This window comes from Gopherus evgoodei, chromosome 5 (genome assembly GCF_007399415.2).
Source record: "Gopherus evgoodei ecotype Sinaloan lineage chromosome 5, rGopEvg1_v1.p, whole genome shotgun sequence".
NCBI lineage: Eukaryota > Metazoa > Chordata > Testudines > Testudinidae > Gopherus > Gopherus evgoodei.
The window spans coordinates 113949697-113972864 of record NC_044326.1 but is presented as its reverse complement, the minus strand read 5'-3'; the positions used below and the strand labels follow the sequence as shown (position 1 = coordinate 113972864).

The 23168-nt window shown below is 39.8% G+C and overlaps 1 protein-coding gene across 1 annotated transcript in view; it reads left to right on the top strand.

Annotated features, from left to right (window-relative positions):
* COL25A1 (collagen type XXV alpha 1 chain) overlaps positions 1–23168 on the top strand; it is a 431307-nt gene that overhangs the window by 385543 nt on the left and 22596 nt on the right. The window contains exons 25-32 of the mRNA XM_030564569.1: positions 1166–1210; positions 4119–4163; positions 4891–4971; positions 7404–7466; positions 9681–9731; positions 10053–10079; positions 15704–15739; positions 16628–16681. Of these exons, the coding sequence (XP_030420429.1) occupies positions 1166–1210; positions 4119–4163; positions 4891–4971; positions 7404–7466; positions 9681–9731; positions 10053–10079; positions 15704–15739; positions 16628–16681 (402 nt within the window). The remainder of the gene's footprint in view (positions 1–1165; positions 1211–4118; positions 4164–4890; positions 4972–7403; positions 7467–9680; positions 9732–10052; positions 10080–15703; positions 15740–16627; positions 16682–23168) is intronic.

Below are 23168 nucleotides of genomic sequence, written 5' to 3'. Positions count from 1 at the left end.
TGTTCTCAAATCTCTCATTCATTTAAATGGGCGTTCTGAGTGTGCAAGAAGTGCAGGATTGGGCACCAGGACACTTTCTGTTGTCAGCCTTATTTTTCAGGGTAGACCGTTCAGTTATTTTAAATCATATTGGGTGAAAACTTTACATAGGACTTCACATTTCCCCCCCTAAGAAGTAGCCTATTTCAGTTTATAAGCAGGAATAAAAGAGAGGGATTTAGTGTGGGGTTTTCTCCATCTCTTTCTTATCAAACTCTGTTAAAATAATTTGTTATACGAAATACTGAAATTTTGCCAGTATCTACAGCTCACATCCTGCAGAGTGCTGAGTATTTTCTGTGTCCTGCAATCACTGACTACCACTGGAGGTTTATACACAGTGGGCCAGAGCTTGATTTCACTGGAAACTTAGAGGACTCAGTGTGTCCTAGGACACACTTAGAATTTTGCAGAATTAGGCTCCAAAGGAGCTGTAGATTTGATCAAATTAATTTATTCCCTTTTTTGTTTAATTGTTTATCTCTAATGTTTTCATTAGGTCTGCTTTTGCCATAACAGTGATGGAATTTGTTTGTTTTTAATGCATCCCCCCCATTGTACAATCTTCAGAACAGTAAGAAATCTTATAGGCTGTTTCTGCTACAGTTGCTAGACAAAAGGGGATGAGTTAGTGATTCATGACCTTATCCCACAAAACACTGCATATGCTCAAAGACTCTCAGCAACTTTCGGGAGATGATCAGTACCTTGTAGCAATAGGCACTGAGGGACTGATCCCAGGTCCATTGCAGTCAATTGGAGTTTGTCCATTAACTTCAGTAGGTTCTGATGCCAGCTTGATTCAGTCTTGTTCCCACTGAAATCAATGGAAGCTTTGCCATTGCCATCAATGGGAGCAGCAGCCCCTTCATCCGTTCAAAACCATAACCATGCAATGTTATTTTAACACAGAATTTTGTGACTCCATATTGTCTGTTGAGAGTTGTCATAAATTAACAACCTGTTTGTAGCTGGTATTGGTTCTTCTCTGTGTTAATATAAAGTTTTCTTAGAAAGACTGGTTGTGTTGTTAACAATGGTGAAGTTCACACTTCCGTATATTCGGTATGTTCTGCAAGAACTTAGATGGTTTAAAGCTAACAGATTTATCTGTTTCTGTGTCTAGGGTCCACCAGGGCCACCCGGACCTCAAGGAGTACAAGGCCCAAAGGTGATCTTTCTTAGTTGACACATCCTCTTTTAAAAGTCTAGGAATTCACTACCAGAGCTGGGTGAAAATTTTTTGCCTGAAATTTTTTTCTGGTGAAAAATGTAGATTGGATGACACTGAAATGTTTTGAAAATTCATGTTGATTTTACCAAATTGTTTTGATCAGAAAAGAAACTAAACAAAATTCTATAAAAAATGAAATGTTTCATTATGAGATTTTCTAAATGAAATGTTTCAATTTTTTTGATTCAAATTACTTTTCCTCTCAACATTTCATTTAATTTTTTAAATGAAAAAAATGCTCAAAAATGATACAAAATGTTTTATTTAAGCCAAAATTATATTTTCCAATTTTTCAAAATTGCCAGTGAACCAAAAAATGTTTTATGTACAGTCATATTTTCTGTATTTTATTTGCTTACATATGTGGTTCATTTACATGTACAATATACTGTATAGAAGAGCATGTACACTTGAAATATTACATGATGGGATTTATGATATGCATCTTAATTAGCATAAAATGTTTATTTCAATATATATACTGTTTTAGTTGGGTGTTGTGCATGAATGCCCAATAGAAAATCACCCATGCTCAGCCAATGTGGTGTAGAGCTGGTGTTCCCTCCCAAATCTTCATTGAGGTTGCTCTGTAGGCCTTCTGCTGTGGAGGAGGGTCCCAAGGTGTGGTCAAGGAGGGTGATTCATGTATTTATTTGAAGTAGCTACTTCACCAGACAATGGCTCCCATGCACATAGCAACGTCCAGATTGTTCACACTCTTGGCTGGCAGGAATAATCTGCACTGGGGGCTGTACATGGAAGTGCTTGCCAAAATTTGGGGACAGATTAATGCAGCTTTTATATCATATATATATATATATATATATATATACACACACACACCAGAAAGTGAAAAACAGTGCATCCTATAGCACACTATACTGCTGCTCCAAAAAGGAACAGCATATTCTACTCCCCTGACTTGCCACCAAGATCAATATGTGCACAGAGCGCAAGGAGACTAGCTACAACCCCAAGCCAGCTGGTCCCATTTCTTTGGTGCTGTGGAGCACCATCAAGCCAACACCATATATGGCATTCAAGACAACTAAGACCATATTCTGCCTTGTATTTGCAGGAATATGCAAGAGTGGAGGAAGTTCCCTCTTCCACTCCAGTAAACCCACACAAAATGGAATAGAGTCTAGCTGTCTGTTTCTCTGTCATATAAAAGCTGTCTTATTAGATAACATTTATTAATTGCAATTAAAAATCTGGTTAAGTTCTTTTATATATATATAAATCTCTATATTTTCTGTATAATGATGCACACATTTAAGTGCAGCATGTAGGAGATGTATGCTATGCATTTTCCAAATGGGGCTCTATTTATACAATCTAAATCATGAATTGCTTACATTTACAAAGAGGTTTTTTTAAAGCAGGATATGTTGAGTGAACAGTGGATCCTCCCTAAGCTGGTGTAGGACAGCTAACTGATTAATTAAGAGATAATTATCATAGTTCTTAAGAACTTATCATAAAATGTATCCTCCAGGAAATCCTGTTTCGGTAGCAGCTAACTTTCTTTTAGTGATTATGAGTTCTCATGAAGAGCAAACACTCTCTTGTGCTGCTCACACTGGAAACAATGCAATTTAGTTTAAATTTATGATGCATCACATCCCATGATATCATGGGAAAATGCATCACTTTTGGTTTATCAAAAATTGTTCTTGCATTTAAAGGTTTTTCACCAAATGCCAGTATAGATGTAAGTGAGTCAGTGCAAGCATTTGTGAGAAAATACTGTCTTTCTAAAAGCAGCAAAGAGTCCTGTGGCACCTTATAGACTAACAGACGTTTTGGAGAATGAGCTTTCGTGGGTGAATACCCACTTCGTCAGATGAAGTGGGTATTCACCCTCGAAAGCTCATGCTCCAAAACGTCTGTTAGTCTGTAAGGTGCCACAGGACTCTTTGCTGCTTTTACAGATCCAGACTAACACGGCTACCCCTCTGATACTGTCTTTCTGTTTTTCACAAGCTGGTGAGGGATAATATATGTGAAGGCATAGAAAGACATTTCAGTAGGATCTGTGTAGCCTACAGAGTCTCTGCAGCTCCAATTCAGGGGTAGGTTTCTGAAACTCTGGGGCTGCAGATGCGGAAGTTTACCCCTTGTCGAAGAGGATACTTTCCTGCTCAGAAATAGCCAAGGTAAAGCAGAATTCAGCCTTACAGAGGTTGGAACCAAAGGTCCCACCCTTACTCCCCTATATGTCATCTCCTCCCTTGGGAATGACATTCAGGGCATCCTCCCACATTCTAGTGGGGCAAGGAGGCTCTTCCCTGGTTGACTGACATAATCAAATTAGCCAGGCAAGAAAATGTAAAGGATCTGAGTGGTCCATCTTTATTCATCCAGGCTGTCAGCAACATTGTTGAGCATCCTAAACCACTGACCATATGCTTAATCTTATGTTCATTGCCGTCAATGACAAACTCCCATTTGACTTTAATGGTGCAGAGTGGATGTTTTTTGGGAGGATGGTGGTATTTTTCTCCTGTGTAAGTCAGCCAATGTGCAGTCAATGTATACCCCTTTCTGGGCCTTACGCAATCTAGATGGCAGTGTATCTGCCCTACTAGCCGGACCCATTGTAAGTATTCTGTGTACATAGATACTGTAGCAGATAAACTTCCACAACATGTTTCACAAGATGATGTCTCTCCTATTCTCTGCAGTATAATATGCATCTGCATCATTCATTGTGCTGTTGTGCACAGCTAAGGTGTGGGGTTGGGGGTGTTACTGACCAACATAATTTACTTAGCATAACATAATCTCACCAATAATTGGAGTAATAAGGGACGATAACACAATTCCACCTTATGTTTTACAGGGTGAACCAGGATCCCAAGGAACTCCAGGAGCTGAAGGGGAGCAGGTACACCATGAGTGCATCACCAAGCGCCAGACCCTATGAATTATGGCTTTTTTTTAGAAATAATGTCACTGTACATTATGGAAGGGGTGGGCTTAGAATTCATAATCACGTGGCATGGTCATGGCCAGTGCAAGGATGTTTCACGACGTAAGCGAAACTTCCACCTTGCGCCCGCTCCCCCGCACTGAGGCGCCCCCCCCGCAGCAGCTCCCCACCTCCGCCCTGAGGCATGCCCCCCGCCCCAGCTCACCCCTGCTCCGTGCACGAGCACCCCGAGCACGCCGTCGCTGCTTCATTTCTCCTACCTCCCAGGCTTGTGGCACCTAAGCTGATTGGCGCCGCAAGCCTGGGAGGCGGGAGAAGTGAAGCAGCTCACCCCTGCCCTGCCTCCTCCCCGAGCATGCCATGGCTGCTTAAATAAATGCCGGCAGCGACCGGGGCGGCCAAAGATTCGGCCGCCATGGTCGCTGGCAAAGGAAATGGCACCCCCCAAATCCCAGCGCCCTAGGTGACCACCTAAGTTGCCTAAATGGTTGCACCGGCCCTGGACATGGCCATACATGCCACATTATGTGATCACATACTATGCAGTGATGTGATAATAAAGTCATATCTATCAGAGGTAAAAAGTAACTGTTTTACCAGTTTATCCTTGAACAAATCTAGGATTTTATTGATGTGTGGGTATTGTACAAGTCATTTTCATGACAAAGATATGATTTTTCAGGGTCCTAAAGGCTCAAAGGGGGACGTGGGTGAGTCTGGCATGCCAGGAGAAAAGGGAGGAATTGGACTTCCAGGTTTACCAGTAAGTATGCAAAATAAATTTAATTTAGCTGAAAGCTAATTTAGGTTTTTAACTTATATCTTTTACATGTGGTCATTCTTAAGTGTTTGTAAGTTTCAGAAGTAGCAGGAAACATAAAATGAAAGTGTTAGTTGTTCCATATCTAGTCTAGGAGGAGGCATGAATGATAGACCAAAAGGTTGTTTGCCAGAACTTTTCATTCTATTTATGGACAAATAAAATCTCATTTTGGAAAGATGTAGATTAATTGGTATGGTGAACAAATTTATTTATAAGAGTCAGCAATCACAGCAGTGCTTTGACAAAAATAAATGTGGTAACATTCAGAAGAAATTAGCTGGTTGATTACACAAGAAAGAGAGAGATCTTGATACCTGGAATCTCAGTGGCTGACTCATATTTTTGAAGGAGAGAAATTTCATAAACACTTATGAAAAGTCTATTTTTTGTATCTATAGAAGGATTTTATATCTGTATAATATCTATTTAATATATACTATGTATATTTGTGGTGTGGTGTTTGAATGTATATATATACATATTGATACTAGGGCTGTCAAGTGAATAAAAAAATTAATCGCACAGTTAATCATACTGTTAAACAATAATAGAATAATGCTGCCCTCTTCTTGTTTACAGTGTCATCTGAAAGTCAGAATAGGTGTTCCCACTGTTGTAGCTGGCATCTCAAGATATTTATGTGTCAGATGATCCAAAGATTCATGTGTCCCTTCATCCTTCAACCACAATGCCAAGGGACAGGCATCCATGCTGATGACGGGTTCTGCTCGATAACGTTCCAAAGCAGTATGAACCGACGCATGTTTATTTTCATTATCTGAGTCAGATGCTACCAGCAAAAAATTGATTTTCTTTTTTGGTGGCTAGAGTTCTGTAGTTTCCACATTGGAGTATTGCTCGTTTAAGACTTCTGAAAGCATGCTCCATACCCTGTCCTGATCAGATTGTGCAAGGCATTTCAGATTCTTAAAGCTTGGGTCAGTTAGAAATCTCACACTGGTACCTTCTTTGCATTTTGTGAAATCTACAGTGAAAGTGTTCTTAAAATGAACATGTGCTGGGTCATCATCCGAGACTGCTCTAACATGAAATATACGGCAGAATGTGGGTAAAACAGAGCTAGGGACATACAGTTCAATGACAAATTTAATTAGTGCATTATTTTTTTAATGAGTGTCGTCAGCATGGAAACAAGTCCTCTGGAATGGTGGCCGAAGCATGAAGGGCCATATGATTGTTTAGAATATCTGGCATGTAAATACCTTGCAATACCAGCTACAAAAGTGCCATGCAAATGCCTGTTCTCACTTTCTGGTGACATTTTAAATAAGAAGAGGGCAGTAATATCTACTGTAAATGTAAACAAACTTGTTTGTCTTAGCGATTGGCCAAACAAGAAGTAGGACTGAGTGGACTTGTAGGCTTTGAAGTTTTACATTGTTTTGTTTTTGAGTGCAGTTATGTAACAAAAAAAAATTACATTTGTAAGTTTTGCTTTCACAACAAAGAGTTGCTTTCACAACACTATAGTACTTGTATGAGGTGAACTGAAAAATACTATTTCTTTTAAGATTTTTACAGTGCAAATATTTGTAATAAAAATAATATACACTTTGATTTCAGTTACAACACAAAATACTATAGAAAATGTAGAAAAACATTTGAAGTATTTAATAATTTTTATTGGTATTTTGTTGTTTAACAGTGCAATTAAAACTGCGATTAATCGCAATTAATTTTTTTGAGTTAATTGCGTTAGTTAACTGCAATTAATCAACAGCCCTAATAGATACATGTATACATAGTGTGAGTGTGTGTGTATATATATACACACACACACACACACTCACATGCACAATGTATAATGAAATCAGTATGATTACAATAGAAAGAGCTTTTAATAAACTCCTTGCTGTCTGCTCTATCTATATTTTTAACCATGCATGTTAAAATTAATATTTGTAATTGTTTGATAGTCTAGTGCTTAGTGGCTGTTATCATGGGTTTTTGCAATAAGCATACATTTATAATTCATGGTATCAAGTATGAAAGTCATGACAGAGATACAATTCCATTATAAGCAAAACTTTTATTATGAAAAGCATAATAATAATAATAATAATTGAAGATGAACCAATCTCCTAGAACTGGAAGGGACCTTGAAAGATCATTGAGTCCAGCCCCCTGCCTTCACTAGCAGGACCAAGTGCTGATTTATGCCCTAGATCCCTAAGTGGCCCCCTCATGCATTGAACTTACAACCCTGGGTTTAACAGGCCCATGCTTAAACCACTGAGCTATCCCTCCCCCCCAAATAAATATTTAATTACAAAAATGTTCTTTTCTCTATAGTGAATTCAACTGTTAATAAAACAGAAATTGTTTAATAACTCTTTATAATGATTTTATAGGGAGCCAATGGTATGAAAGGAGAAAAAGGAGATGTTGGTTTGCCTGGTCCTCAAGGTCCTTCTGTAAGTCTTGCCATGCTGTTGTGATGTGCTCATTATTGTAGCAGTGGTTCTCCACCTTTTCATTCTGAGGGACACTTCATATGAGAGAAAGAGGGACCTTCATGGATGACCCTTCCTACCAACCCCCACAGTTTCCTAATTTGGATTTTTTTAAATGTTTCACTCTGTGATCAACCAGGGTGGGCAAGGGAAACCACTGAAGGACAATAATTTGAGAATCATTAGTCTATATAGTCTATACAATCATTAGTCTGGAAAGCAGGTCACTAGTTTACTAATTTAGCCCTATACTATGTTTTAAAAGCTATGTAAGAATCCAGACCCCTACATAAGTCATTGACAAAACTCCCATTGGCTTATCTGAAATAGGAAGCATCCCTTCTTGTGTTGAATCATAGAGAGATAAGACAAAGAGATAAGATTGATGGGAATTTCCTGTCTCAGCAATCTGTTTATCTGTCTGTCAGCCTTGTACACTAAGTATCTCAGAAGGACGGATGAGAAGCAGATCTCAAAAGGGCTATAATGATGGTAGGCCCCAATCCAAAGCCTACTAAAGTAAAATGAAGGACTTCTTTTGGTTTGATTGAGCATTTGATTTGGTTGGTCCTTAATGACTTCAGGCCTGTTCTTGAAAATATTTATGTATGGGTGCATCTTTACTGCATGAATAGTCCCATGGAAATATTCAGAATTACTCACATGAGTAAGTGTTTGCATTATCAGACATGTATGTGGCTTCATGTAAATGTCTTCAAAACATTTTACAAACGTTATTAAAAACCTCATGCAAGGCTCTTGTGATATAGGTAAGTACCATTGGCTCAATATTATAGATCATGAAACTGAAGCAAAGAGGTCAAGCATCTTGCTGAAGACAACAGGCGGTCAATGTTAGAGCTAGGATAAGAATTCAAGAGTTGCTGGCTCCCTGTCCTGGCATTTCTAGATCCCATTTCTCACTACAGAGCACAAATGTCTCAATCTAGCTCTGAAGGGAAAATCAATTTGTTACTTTCCAACATTATATGTGTGTGTGTATGTGTGTAGAACTCAAAGATCTCAGCACATACTTGCTGAATTTCTTAGCAGTGTTTTTGTAAAAGACTTATCCCCTAGAGAAAACAGCCGTGGCAATTGACCTCATTTTCTTCTCCCATTGGAGGCATCACCACTCCTCTCCATCCCAGGAGATTCCCAACATCCATTATCAACCCTTCTCTCTTCGTCCTATTTTATATTTTAAAACCTGCTTTGTTGACACTGCACTTAATCTCAGAGAATTGGCTAGAAAAGTCAGTAGTGCTGTATGTTAATCTCTAGAACTGGCTATGCTGCTCAGCAGCCCTGCTGGTAGCTCAGTACTGCTGTCATAACTCACAATTCATAGCTATTTTGCATTGAGCCCAATGTGAGAAGTGGTGTTAAGCATTATAAATACCAGAAAGAAATTCTTCTTTCTGGGTTTGGTGGGACAGTAAAGTAAACCAACATATAATGAGCACATGCCGATAACCTGATTACCTGTTGTAATGACTTCATCATTGGGATTAAGCTTGAATATTTGTGCACGTAGTGCTTGTTGGGCTAAATCAAATAAAAAGGGAGGAAGAGGGCAATCTAGACATGTCCCAAGACTTAAGGTAAATTGTTTTGTTTTATTTCCATTAATCAGGATTGGAAAGGAACCAGGGAATGGCATCACAGTATCCCTCGCTATTCCTGTAGAATATAGATTGCAAGTACAGCAGGGAATACGTACCAGAAAATAAGAGCCAACAGCATCCCTACTCAGACAGGATTTGAGGACATTTACTACTAGCTAATGTTTTAAAGTTATCTAGTGGTTTAAGTGGAGAACTGGGAGTCAGGAGACCCTGTATTCTGTTTGTAGCTCTGCATTTGACTTTGGTATCACCTTGGGCATGTAATTTTTTTCTCTCTGTGTCTCAGATACCCCGTCCATTAAGTGAGAATAATAGCTAAGTCTGAGAAGCACTCCAAGTGCCAAGATAAAGACGCCATATATATGTGCAAGTTATGTTGTTACTTTTTAAAGTGCTCTCCAGCAACTTCAGCACTCTGCAGTGTTCTTCATCTGAATGGTGACAAATGATGTTAGCAGAAAATTGAGGAGAAAGAGTCTGACTTCCTGTATTTACAAGGGAGATTCCTTTCACTACCTGAGCTAATAACATCATTTTCTATATGTAGATCATAGGACCCCCAGGACCACCAGGGCTGCATGGGTCACCAGGCCCTATGGTAAGTTTTTCTTTCCCTGTCCCCATTGTAATGCTTAATAAAAGTGCTATGAGAGAACATGACTACTAGAGATGGGCCCAAGCCATGGATTTTGGATCTGTATTTGGATCTTAACCCAAAGTTCTTGGGAAGTGGGGAAATTAATTTTGGGTATAAATGTGTTTCCCCTTTTTGTTCCCCCTGTGAGGTACTTAGAGGTGCAACTACTTATATTGGCACTTGCAATTTATTTTCTGAAAACAAAATTGCCGGTGCAACTTGTACCTAGAAAAGGCAACAAACCTTTATTTTCTTCATTAAAGATGGAATCTTTATTTTTAGGGACCCCATGGACTGCCTGGCCCAAAGGTAAATGAATAATTGCCTGGATTCTTTAAATCTGTAATGTGCCATGCTCTGTTCTTTGTTAACCATAGTGAAGCATGCATCTATGTTGTGTCCTTTGTCTCATTTATTTGTTAAATATTTCTGATACTCTTAAGCCTTTAGGCAGATACTTAAAGTAAAAATTAAAGGATTTTTTTTTAATTATATGATTTATGATCATTGCTTGTGTGTGTTTCACATGAGCATAAATTGGACTAGAGTTTTGTAATGATGATTGTGAACTGGTATTAAAATTACCCAGCCTCCTGTTTGCTGGTGAGAGTTTCATGCTATTCTAATTAGTGCTTTGCAATTGCCTTAAATTACACTTTAGAACACAGAGGATGAGTGTGTTGTACATGGAGGAGGCAGGAGCGGCGCCAGGGTTTTTGGCGCCCTAGGCGCAGCGCCAGCTTGCTGGTCCCGCGGCTCCGGTAGACCTGCCGCAGACGTGCCTGCGGATGCTCCACCGGAGCCGCGGGACTAGCGGACCCTCTGCAGGCATGCCTGCGGGAGGTCCACCGGAGCAGTCTGCCGCCCTTCTAAATCCTGGCGCCCTAGGTGACCACCTAGGTTGCCTAAATGGAAGCACCACCCCTGGGAGGAGGAGAAGTCAAATAAACTCGTTTCCAGATATGCCTCCTTTCCTTTTGCTCTGCTCTCTCTCTCCCATCCCCTGCGCCTTCCAACAGAAGTTCACCTCACTTCGCAAAATCCCCACCAGGAGTCCCATCCCAGCTTCAGTATATATCTTAGTGCTGCTGGAAACATTTCCTCATCCCTAGCATAGCATGTGCGCATGACACACACTCCAGAAGCCCTGTGAAAGTCTTAGACAACAGACAGTTTCCTGAAAACATGGATGATTTTGGAAAGGTTAAAAGAAACCAGGATTTAATTTGTATATTAATTAAATTAACACATTAATTAAAAAAATTAGTATCACACTCTAGCATAATGAATCCTGTAACAATCATTTTAATCATTACATTTCTCTTTTCAGCTTTCTAAAAAATTGATTATTTTGGTTTTGAGGTATGGGGGATGAGACAGAAATATCTCTTTTTGAAGGTTTGAGCCACAGTTAGACTATGTCAAACATTGCCTGGCATTGGAGGCTTGGGTCAGGAATGATCTTCTGAAATCAGTTCTATTTAGGGCTGTCAAGCGATTAAAAAATTAATTGTGATCAATCACCTGATTAAAAAAAGTATTGTGATAAATCATGTGATTAATCGTCCTGTTAAACAATAATAGCATACAATTTATTTAAATATTTTGGATGTTTTCTACATTTTCAAATATTTTCATTTCAATTATAACACAGAATACAAAGTGTACAGAACTCACTTCATATTTATTTTTGATTATAAGTATTTGCACTTGAAAAAACAAAAGAAATAGAATTTTTCAAGTACTGTAGTGCAATCTCCTTATCATGAAAGTTGAACGTACAAATGTGGAATTATGGACAAAAAACTGCATTCAAAAATAAAAAAATGTAAAATTTTATTGCCGTAAAGTCCATTCAGTCCTACTTCTTGTTCAGCCAATCGCTTAAACAAATAAGTTTGTTTACATTTGCAGGAGATAATGCTGCTCACTTCTTGTTTACAATGTCACCTGAAAGTGAGAACAGGTGTTCCTGTGGCACTGTTATAGCCGACATCACAAGATATTTATGTACCAGATGTGCTAAAGATTCATATGTCCCTTCATCCTTCAACCACCATTCCAAGGAACATGCGTCCATCCTGATGATGGGTTCTGCTCGATAACAATCGAAAGCAGTGCAAATCGACGCATAGTCGTTTTCATTACCTGAGTCGGATGCCACCAGCTGAAGGTTGATTTTCTTTTTTGGTGGTTTGGGTTCTGTAGTTTCCACATGGGAGTGTTGCTCTTTTAAGACTTCTGAAAGCATGCTCCACACCTTGTCCCGCTCAGATTTTGGAAGGCACTTCAGATTCTTAAACTTTGGGTCGAGTGCTGTACCTATCTTTAGAAATCTCACATTGGTACGTTCTTTGCATTTTTTCAAATCCGCGGTGAAAGTGGCCTAAAAACGAACAACATGCTGGGTCATCATCCGAGACTGCTGTAACATGAAATATATGGCAGAATGTGAGTAAAACAGAGCAGGGGATATGCAATTCTCCCCCAAGGAGTTCAGTCACAAATTTAATTAACGCATTATTTTTTTAACGAGCATCATCAGCATGGAAGCATGTCCTCTGGAATGGTGGCCAAAACATTTTAGGATTGAGTGGCCTTGTAGACTCTGAAGTTTTACATTGTTTTGTTTTCAAGTGCAATTATGTAAAAAAAATAAAAATAAAAATCTACATTTTTAAATTTCACTTTCAGGACAAAGAGATTGCACTACATTACTTGTATGAGATGGATTGAGAAATACAATTTCTTTTATCGTTTTTACCATGCATATATTTGTAATCAAACATAAAATACACTTTGATTTCAATGACAACACAGAATACAATATATATAAAAATGTAGAAGAATATCCAAAATATTTAATACATTGAAATTGGTATTCTATTGTTTAACAGTGTGATTAAAACTGTGATTAATTGCAATTAATTTGGTTAGTTAATCATCTAAGTTAACTGTGATTAATTGACAGCCCTAGTTCTATCCCATTTTAGCATCAGACCTGTCTTACCTCAGACTTTTGACCTCAGAGTCAGGTTTTTTGTGGGATTTCTGCTTCCAAAATGTCAGGAAAGGGACATAGCCCGGATATGTCTACTTAGGCTGGAAATTGCAGTTTCCAGCTCCAGTGCAGACATATCCATTGACTCAAATGGAGGAAGAATAGAGAAATGGCTCCTGTTTTTAGGCAGGGTATAAAGGAGATGTCACTGAAAGCAGAAGCATAGATTAAATTCTTTTACGGTTTGTTTGGGGTTTTGTGTAGCAAAGAGAAACCTTGGGAACTGGGCATAGGGAACAGTCTTTGGCATAGAGAGAATCCTATGCATTTCCATTTCTCACTGGAAGTAGGTATTGTTAGCGCCCTCAATTGTCTAGAGAGCCACCATACTGTAGTAGTTTTACATGGTGTGAAGATGTCTTCACACGTACCTTAGGTCCACCATTATTCACTTCTCAATTTTTAATACAGCGATGTCTATGTAACATCATAATCACAATCGTTCCACAATACCTTTTGTTCTACTATAAATACTGTACCTTTTTCGTGAGATCAGTGAAGGATGGGCCCCAAAAATGCATTGTCCCAGTACAACACACTGCTCCTCTTAATTTCCGTTGAACTATGTGTGCTTAAAGGTTTAAAGTATCTTTACATAAGACTGTGTTGCAAATTCCAGTTTGTCATTAGAAGAGAATGTACGTCCACACAAATTGCACCTTTCTGTAGATCTCACTGCAGTTATCACTAATCTGAACAAAATGCAGTCTCTAATATTCTTGTCTAAGGTTTTTCTTTAGTTTGAATTATCAGCCTACGACAGAAACGTGTGGGCATAGAGGATACTCAAAAGAGGTAGGAAAATTACAGTTGACCCCACATCGGACAAATACTTCAATAATTATTTGGAAGTGATTCAAAAAGGTCTTACGCAGCAGAGTTTCTTGTATTATTTCAACTCACAATTGTATTTAAAATGACCAATCATTGTCTATTGTATATTTTAGCACAGGTCAATACAATATCTCCATGTAAATTGCCAGTAATCTGTGAATGCTGAATTAGTACCTTACGCTGAAAAGACCTTGCTGTTTTGAACTGGAATTTGCAGCTACATCTAAGACTGGCTCTCTTCTGTCCCAGCTTAAATACCCATTGTAGCACCAAAAAATTGGCATTTATACTTTTACATTTAGGGTGAACCAGGGTTAAATGGTCTTAAAGGATTGAAGGGTGAACCAGGTCAAAAGGGTGACAGAGGGCCCCTTGGTCTTCCAGTAAGTAAAAAAAACTATTCCATTTCAGTGCAAATCAGACTTTTCTCTCTTCTTTCAACCAACAACTCTGGTTTACTCAACAGCATTTATAAACCTCTATCATGTTGGAGCAGAACATCAGTCTTGTTTTGTTGTACCCAGAGTCTGCACCATTGTCCAAAGTCACATCCTGTAACACACAGTGCTGTCAGTTTCTTTTTGTCATGTGTCAGTGGACAGTGTTAATAGCCTCATGAGGATGCTCTCAGCCCCATTACATTAATCATGTTGTGATTTCAGTGTTGTGTGGTGTTTGTTTTAAAAACGTGGTTTTATCAAACACGTTGTGTTTTAATTTGGATGTATCCTCAGTGATATTTCATTGAAGAACCGCTGCTAAACTGAGAAGTTTGCCTGAGTCTGGACTGAGTAAAATTTGAGTGAAGACCTTGGGAATTGGCTTCTAGAATTTTAAAATGTTCCCCATTCATCCAGAGATGCTGGATTTTTTTTTTATTACTGTTATTATTTAACTTTTGCCTTGTACTGTTCAGAACAGTTTTCATTATGGGTACTTGGCATAGATTGATCTTAAAGGGACCCGACTGACTTAAAAATCACATTTCCATTTGAAAATTTTGTCCCAAGAGACATCAGAGCTGAAAGTGATTAGAAGAAAAACAGTATATTTTACTATGTTTCCTTTGTGCATTTGACAGCACTTTGTGAAAAGTCAATTTAATTGCTTTCCACTTTATAGTCAATCTGTTTCCCCTGTTGTTGTGTGGGTCTTGCAATGATCAGAAAAAATCTGGTCAAAAGTTTTAAAAGATTTTCGGAGAGACTCTGAGGAATGTCACCTTTACCAAAAAGGTTTTAGTTTCTGTCAGTGAAACTAACCATTTTCAAGTTGACAAGGTCCCTTTGATAATCCAGCAAATAGTTCCCAGTACAACAGTCTTATGTTATTCACATAAAATCCACCAGGGGTCAGCCAGTCCCCAAGGATGCTAAACTGAATAGCCCAACCTGCAATGCATTATATGCACTTCCAGCCTGGAATTAGATTCATTGTTCATGAACATGCACTACAATTGTATTTTGCTGGTGAAAACAGGAAACATCATTGTCTCCTGGGCTCTTGAAAATGAATTAAACCATTGTAATGGGAGCCAGGGTTTTGTTGGTGATGTAACACAATTTTCTTCAGCTTAAACACTTCTTATCGATGTTAAAATTTATATTTTAATTTCATTGCAAAGTAGAATAGTCAGTATTGTCAGTTTTTTTTTCACATTAGACAACTTGCTAGTTAATTTATAAATTATTTGTATATTAAAGCACAAGAAACACCGTAATGTCTGATGTTTGTAATACTAATATATCTAGGCCCTCATTCTAATCTCAGGTACACTATTGTAAATCAGGAGTAATTCCATCAGGTCTGTGGTGTTACATCAGTGTAAAACCAGTGTAACTGTGATCAGAATCCGGCTCTTAATGTTGTATGTAATTTTTTAACTAACATATTGTAATAATGTGATCCTCATTCCAGAACCCCGTAACATCTTATATTCTGTGTTTAAGTTATGTTTATTCATCAACACCACTTACTAATCTCACATTCTTGTCATTCATGTTATACCCATCGTCCATGCTTCCACCTAATCATACAGGGAGCATCTGGCTTAGACGGAAAGCCAGGACCCCGGGTGAGTCCCTTGCATTCCTGTGTCATGCTTTGCTACTGAGTCTATGTGTTTCACAGTGGTTCTGTTTGCCTGGTTTATACATGTGTCTTATGTGGAATGAGGCAGAATTTATCAGGCAACTTACATGATGCTGAATCTGAAGAAAGTCTTGGTACAGGTTAGCACTTGGGGACAGGTAGTACAGTGCTCTGTAGATGGGGCTCTGAATCTTAAAAAAATCATTATGGGGTGAAATTTTGGTTGGAGCTGGCCTTGTTTATATAGCTGTACAGGAAAATCTGTTAAAATGGGACATTGCTCAGTGTATCTAAGTATATTCATCTTCTTTCTGAGCTTTATGTCCATCTTGGATTTACATTGGCCTTGGAAATTGTAGCTTTGTCACTGAGACTAGCTTTCAAGTCCCATGTAAGGAGAACTGCCATTTGAATTAAGCATGCTATATATCTTCCTTTTCCTGTCTTTTATTTGTACTTTTCCCTCTGACTTCAACAATGGAAACCATTCAATGCTTGGAACATCAATCCTGAGCTTAGAAAGCAACAACAACAACAAAAATTAAAAAAGCAGTGGTTTCACTGGTGCTTTTTCTACTTGGTAAGATTAGGCTTCCCTATATAATCTGAAGCCCTGATGAGTTTTGTACTAACTTCACGAGACCAGGTAATATAGAGTCTGTGAGCGTGGTGCAAAACTGCTACTAGTTGATCTTAAGCCTTCTGACATTTACCAGCATAATTAAGATTTGACAATCTCAGCCTATATTTTCGGCCAGTGGGAGCTGAACTGATCCTAAGGCAGTTCCTGACTAGAATAAACCTGCAGTTAAGAACTGCTAACAGATTTCAGGGCATTTGTTTTTCACTACTTGTTTGTTTAATCTTTTAGGGTATGGATGGCCCAGTCGGTCCACATGGCCCAGCAGGTCCTAAAGGAGATAGAGTAAGTACACATTATTTAGATGTTTCTCCATATGAAGAGAACATCATGGCAAAATGTAGTTCTAAAACTAATGACACACACAAATGGGTCAGACTTCCTAATGTAGTTTAAAGTGCATTTTTAATCTGAAAACTGTAAAAATAGCACCTTCTTACTCATATGATCTGCTCTCTGAGTCTAATCAGTCATATGTGCTTAATTTAGTTATTCAGATAAGTTTTTATTGCTTTTCATTCCTGTTAGCCCTGCCGCACTCACAAAGATGAGGGGAAGGGAGCTGTATGCTAGTCCTTCTTGTGCAGCAGCAGGAGAATTCTTTACTGTGTTTCAGTCAGTTACAACAAGTCAAAGATATTGGCAATGTGCATCACTGAGGTGATCTAAAACAGAGGTCTCCAATCTGTGGGGCACATTCCCCCTTGGAGGGCACAGAGGAACATTCGGGGGGTGAGAGTGACTGCTCAAAATAAAGAAGGACAAATCCAGAGTCATCCTAATAGTTTCAACTTGGCCCAAACCAACATAGTTTCCTTATCTGATGCACCTGGCCGTTTGCTCACCAATCACTGTCCATAGCCTTCTGTCTGGATAGGACTAAACCCTTCAGAAAGACCCCCAAATTGATTGTCTTGCTTGCAGATAGATTGAAAGGATCTGCAGTCTCTAATCAAAGACTTTCTAAGTGAATATCTGGCTGCATTAATTCTTGCTACGAATCTTGTAATATTCAAGCATCTTTGGACATACACACTCTACGAGGTCCATTTCCACCTCTACAGCACTTCTCAAAAAGGTACCCAGTACAGGAATATGTAAGGCCACTACTTCGGCTTCTATACATACACTCGCTGAATGCTATGAAATAACTCACGACTCAGCTTCTGATACTGTGTTCGGCTTGGCTGTACTTTCTTCCATACTGGACTCAATGCTGAAACCTCTTCTGCCTTAGCAGGAATTATTCAGTAGTCACCTAGTGTGGAACACCTGTAGGGACACTACTTGAAGATTAAATGGTTACTCACCCTGTGCCGTAACTGTAGTTCTTCAAGATATGTGTCCCTATGGGTGCTCCACTACCTGCCTTACTTCCCTGCTGCTTTGGAGTTCTCTGTTATAAGGCTTCACAGTAGAGAAGGAACTGAGGGTGGTTTGCCCACACAGTGCTATAAAGCAATGGCATGGGGCATGAGACTGACAAGCATACATGTGCAGACCAGATGGACACTGCTATGAGAAATCTCTAGCACCTAAAGTGGAGCACCGCTGTGGAGAGACCGTTACTGCACAGGATTAGTGACCATTTCTTCTTGCTGTACTACATCAGTGACCGCATTACAAACAATAACTACCGGTAAGAAGTCTGGAATTGGAACAAAACAGATTCAGTATTCATATCAGGAGTTACTTGTCATTTTACCCACTCGAGGTTTTTTAGACATTTTATATATCACAACATTTTATCTGTGAATCTCTGCAGCCACAGGAGCTGTATGAAATGGGGGGTTGGAGTAAAATTTTCAAATGATGCTGACCACACATCCATCTCCTTAGGTTGTAGGAGCTGCTTCTGTTGTTCACTAACAAAGAGGAATCCAGGGCAATGGGTATTTTGCAAACACAGCTTAGGAAGAAATAGTAAGACTCCTGCATTCTGAGTATTCCATAGAACAGGATTTTGGTCAGTTTCATTGTCTTGTGTGCCTAGAATGATGGAGAAAACTGAGAAAGCAGAAGACAGTGTGATTGATTGTGTACATGCACAATATCAAAAAGCTCAGTGCTCCATATTTATGACTGCTGAGTCATGCAGTTGAGGAACAGGGATTTTCACATTTCTTGTTCTTAGAGGAGCTGAGGGGTCTCCTCAAAATCTGGGAAGCATTTAATTATCACTATTTTTTTAGGGTAGAAACTAGGAACTGAGGGCTTGTCTACATCAGAAAGTTGCAGCGCTGGTGAGGGAGTTACAGCGCTGCAACTTTGAGAGTGTCCACATCTGCAGGGCATCACCAGCGCTGCAAACTCCCTGTTTGCAGCGCTGGCCGTACTCCCGTTTTGTCTCGGGTGTAGAGGATCCAGCGCTGGTGATCCAGCGCTGGTAATGCAATGTAGACACTCACCAGCGCTTTTCTTGACCTCCGTGAAAGGAGGAAGCCTCTGGTAATCAAGCTGGTTTCCTTTCCCGGTTTGCTCTCTCGGTCCCGGAGCCAGCCAGCAAACCGCAGGGAAGGAGACCTGCTTGCTCGGGGTTCCGGGACCGAGAGAGCAAACCGGGAACGCCGCGGTTTGCTCTCTCGGTCCCGGAGCCAGCCAGCAAACCGCGGGGAAGGAGACCTGCTTGCTCGGGGTTCCGGGACCGAGAGAGCAAACCGGGAACGCCGCGGTTTGCTCTCTCGGTCCCGGAGCCAGCCAGCAAACCGCGGGGAAGGAGACCTGCTTGCTCGGGGTTCCGGGACCGAGAGAGCAAACCGGGAAAGGAAACCAGCTTCGCCGCGGTTTGCTCTCTCGGTCCCGGAACCCCGAGCAAGCAGGTCTCCTTCCCCGCGGTTTGCTGGCTGGCTCCGGGACCGAGAGAGCAAACCGCGGCGTTCCCGGTTTGCTCTCTCGGTCCCGGAACCCCGAGCAAGCAGGTCTCCTTCCCCGCGGTTTGCTGGCTGGCTCCGGGACCGAGAGAGCAAACCGCGGCGTTCCCGGTTTGCTCTCTCGGTCCCGGAACCCCGAGCAAGCAGGTCTCCTTCCCCGCGGTTTGCTGGCTGGCTCTGGGACCGAGAGAGCAAACCGCGGCGTTCCCGGTTTGCTCTCTCGGTCCCGGAACCCCGAGCAAGCAGGTCTCCTTCCCCGCGGTTTGCTGGCTGGCTCCGGGACCGAGAGAGCAAACCGCGGCGTTCCCGGTTTGCTCTCTCGGTCCCGGAACCCCGAGCAAGCAGGTCTCCTTCCCTGCGGTTTGCTGGCTGGCTCCGGGACCGAGAGAGCAAACCGCGGCGAAGCTGGTTTCCTTTCCCGGTTTGCTCTCTCGGTCCCGGAACCCCCCTTGAAGCCGCCCAACAGCGCTGCAGTGTGGCCACATCTAACACCACTTGCAGCGCTGGTTGCTGTAAGTGTGGCCACTCTGCAGCGCTGGCCCTATACAGCTGTACTAATACAGCTGTAACAACCAGCGCTGCAAAATTTTAGATGTAGACATGGCCTGAGCCTGCTCCCATAGGAAATTTCCTATGGATTTTCAATCGATTTCAGTCTAAATAAGATGGAGGCCTTGCATTTTAACTGAGTCTGCTAACCTTAACGCCACTTTAAACTTGCACAACAAAACAAAAGATGATACTTGATACTGACTAAAAGCTCCTAGGAGTCACAAACCCAGAATTATCTGTTTGGATTTCTAACAAGCAGCTGTGGTAACACTACTTCAGACCTACCATACTGAAGTCATTGCTATATGGCATGGATCCAATTAGCTTTAACAGCGGCTCATCCGAGACAGATCTGCATGACTTGAGGATTCATTTTTGCAAAAATATGTGGTGAGATGTAAGATGTAGACATGTACTGTAGTCCAATACAGGTACAGTAGCTAATTTTGCCACTAAGTTTGGTTTAATGGTCTTGAGGGCCATAGTTTATTTTTTGTAGAGGATTACATTACGCAAGTCTTTTTTGAAAGATACACATCTCTGCATATTGTAAGGACATAAACATGAAGAGCCATGCGTTAAGCAGCAACTAAAAAACTCCCTAATCAAGAAGTTCCTATGTTTATTAAGCTCCTGGCTGCGTCACATCCTGGTCTTCTCTGGTAACTGTGGAGGACCAGGAATTCTGTAGCCACTCCAAACCTTTTTTGAAAAAGAAAAGAAAAGATTAACATTTAAATTATAAACCATGTTTTTTGTCCTCTGTTTGTAAAGTTCCCAATACAATGCGGTCCTGGTCCATGATTAGGGCTCCTATCCACTACAGTAATATAAATAACAAATAAAACTAATAATAAATCAATTAAATGATGGGGTGTGAAAAGGAGTTTTTTGTAGGTGGCAGGCTAGCAGAGATCCTGCCTAAATAATTATTTAATGGTACTGGGGTTTTGCTGTGCCATTTGTTATGTGTCAGGTTGCCTAGACTTTTGTAAAAACGTCTTTATTAACTATTTAAATTGAAATAAATAATAAATGCATTGCCAGCTATTTTCATGCATCATTACAATTTGCGCATGCATTTATTGAGCTTCTGTATGCAAAAGCAGGAGCACAAACATTTGCCCTTGGACCTCAACCTTTACATTTCAAAATAACAGGCTATAGTGTGGCTGCTGGATATCATGGTCAGGATCAAATTTTGTCCATGATGACAACAAAATCAGGAACAGAAGCTAGTGTTCATTTGGAAGGGTACGCAGCTGTCTCAAGCTGAAATGTTGAAGAAGGGTCAGTTGCAAATACAAAATAAATTGTAAATCCATATATTATACTTATAATTTGGAAAGCTAATCTCGCTTTTTAAAAGACATTGTAGTTGAATGCAGCTTTAGAACTCTTGAAGGGTTTCAGGGAGCAGGGAAAAATCAAATTAAAATATATTAGTTCCTTAACTATATGGATTAATTTTTGTATATGCAGAATTTTGGGCAGTGATGGATTCACTTGATCTAATAACATTTACTATTCCTTGGCATGTGGCAGAAGAACATTGTCCAGATTTGAATTTTTTCAAGTTTAGCGATTTCACTAGAATCTCAAACACTAATTACTCTGATTTAGAGGGAAGCAGTGTGGTCTAAAGAACTGGTTCAGGGGACTCCGAGACAGGAAACATTATTCACTGCATGACCTTAGTCAAGTCATTTAACTTCTCTTCGCCTAGTTCAATTCTGGAATAAGAGAATACAACTCCTATTGACTCCAGTCAGAGTTGCACATACTTAATCCAGAGCTGAATTTGATGCTCTTTGTCTCAGTTCCTCCTTCTGTAAAACTAGGATGATAATAATTGCCTAACTACCCAACATGGTTATTGTGAGAATAGTGCTTTAAAAATGTAAGATGTTTTATAAGCATTGCAAATTATTATTATCCGTTACATGGGAATGTAATACTCTCAGATGACCATGGGCAGCATTTCAGGATGACACTTTGTGCACTATGCTATATTTGTATGTAATGCTTCTTTTTGTAAAAGAGAGATGACAACAAATTAAAATTTGTAAACGCTTTAATATTCTGGTATGAAAGGTGCTACATACATTCAAATGTGTATTAGTCCACTGTAAATATCAGCATTGCCACTTCACCAAGAAGTGCAGGAGTTTTTACTTACAGCCATCTCTGCTTATATTTTCACGATTTTTCTAACCAAAAAAATTGAGTTGATTGTTTAATAATAGGTATAAAGGCTGGCTGAAAGACCTAACAACATCTAATTTACATTGTCTGTTTGCCAGGAAACTCTATTTTCCCTCTGGACAATCAAACATCTTGGAGTATTTGTATTTTGTATATTCCCTATGGCTAATCATTCAATAGCTAATGTAAATGTCAGTGATAATGTTGTCAGACAAGACTGCTTCTCCAGTCTCTTATTAGTTTAAAAGGTTTTGAAAGATTCACACTTAATGAAATAGGAATGCCAAGGGATTCTCACCTGGTGTAGCAAAGTTTTGTCTCTGAACTCGGCTCTTTTCAGGACCTCAAACAAGTGGCTTGCCTAAAACTTCTGTCACTAAATACATTCAAAATATGTTAGTGTTTCTGACAGCACATTTATTTATTTAAAACTCTTCTCAGTGGGGTGGCCTCATGAGATCTCCATCTAGTTTGTGTGCAGGTTCCAGGGAGAAACCAAATATGGCATTGTTCCTGTAAATACAGTACTTCAGCACAACACAGAACACTGTAATTCAGGACACTGGATCTAAAATGGCAGGAAACAACACTGAAGAATGACAAATTGTTATTTTTGCACTGACAAGATTCTGAAAATAAAAGATTAAGATTTTCTTAAAACTAGACTGTGAATGTCTGTTTCTCTGAAACAAGTAGTTTATTTCACTCTTCGGGGCAGCAATCCCAAAAGTCTCCCCTACCCCTTAATTCATCCTAATCCATAGCCACTGATGGCATGAGCCATGTTCCAAACACCTTTCCGCAGGTGCTTCCCATTGGACATAGAAAGTCTGTAGGCTTCGTATCCAGTCCAATCCTTGTGTATAATAGATGGGATGACTTCCCTGAACTGATTTTCCAAACCCTTTGCCAGTATTTTTATGTCTACCATATGTTTAACAATGGTACAGTCCTATTTTGAGAGGACTACATATGGTCTGGATCAAAAGGACATTAACTAGTCTTGATGTATTGCAAATATGGATCAGAGAACTTTGTAGCAGTTATATAAGTAGGTTAGCAAACCTCTTAGCTTCTTCTGGCAGAAAGTACTGAGGCCCCAGGGGATTAATTTTGTAAATCAGCTGTTGCTTCTAGTATCTCTT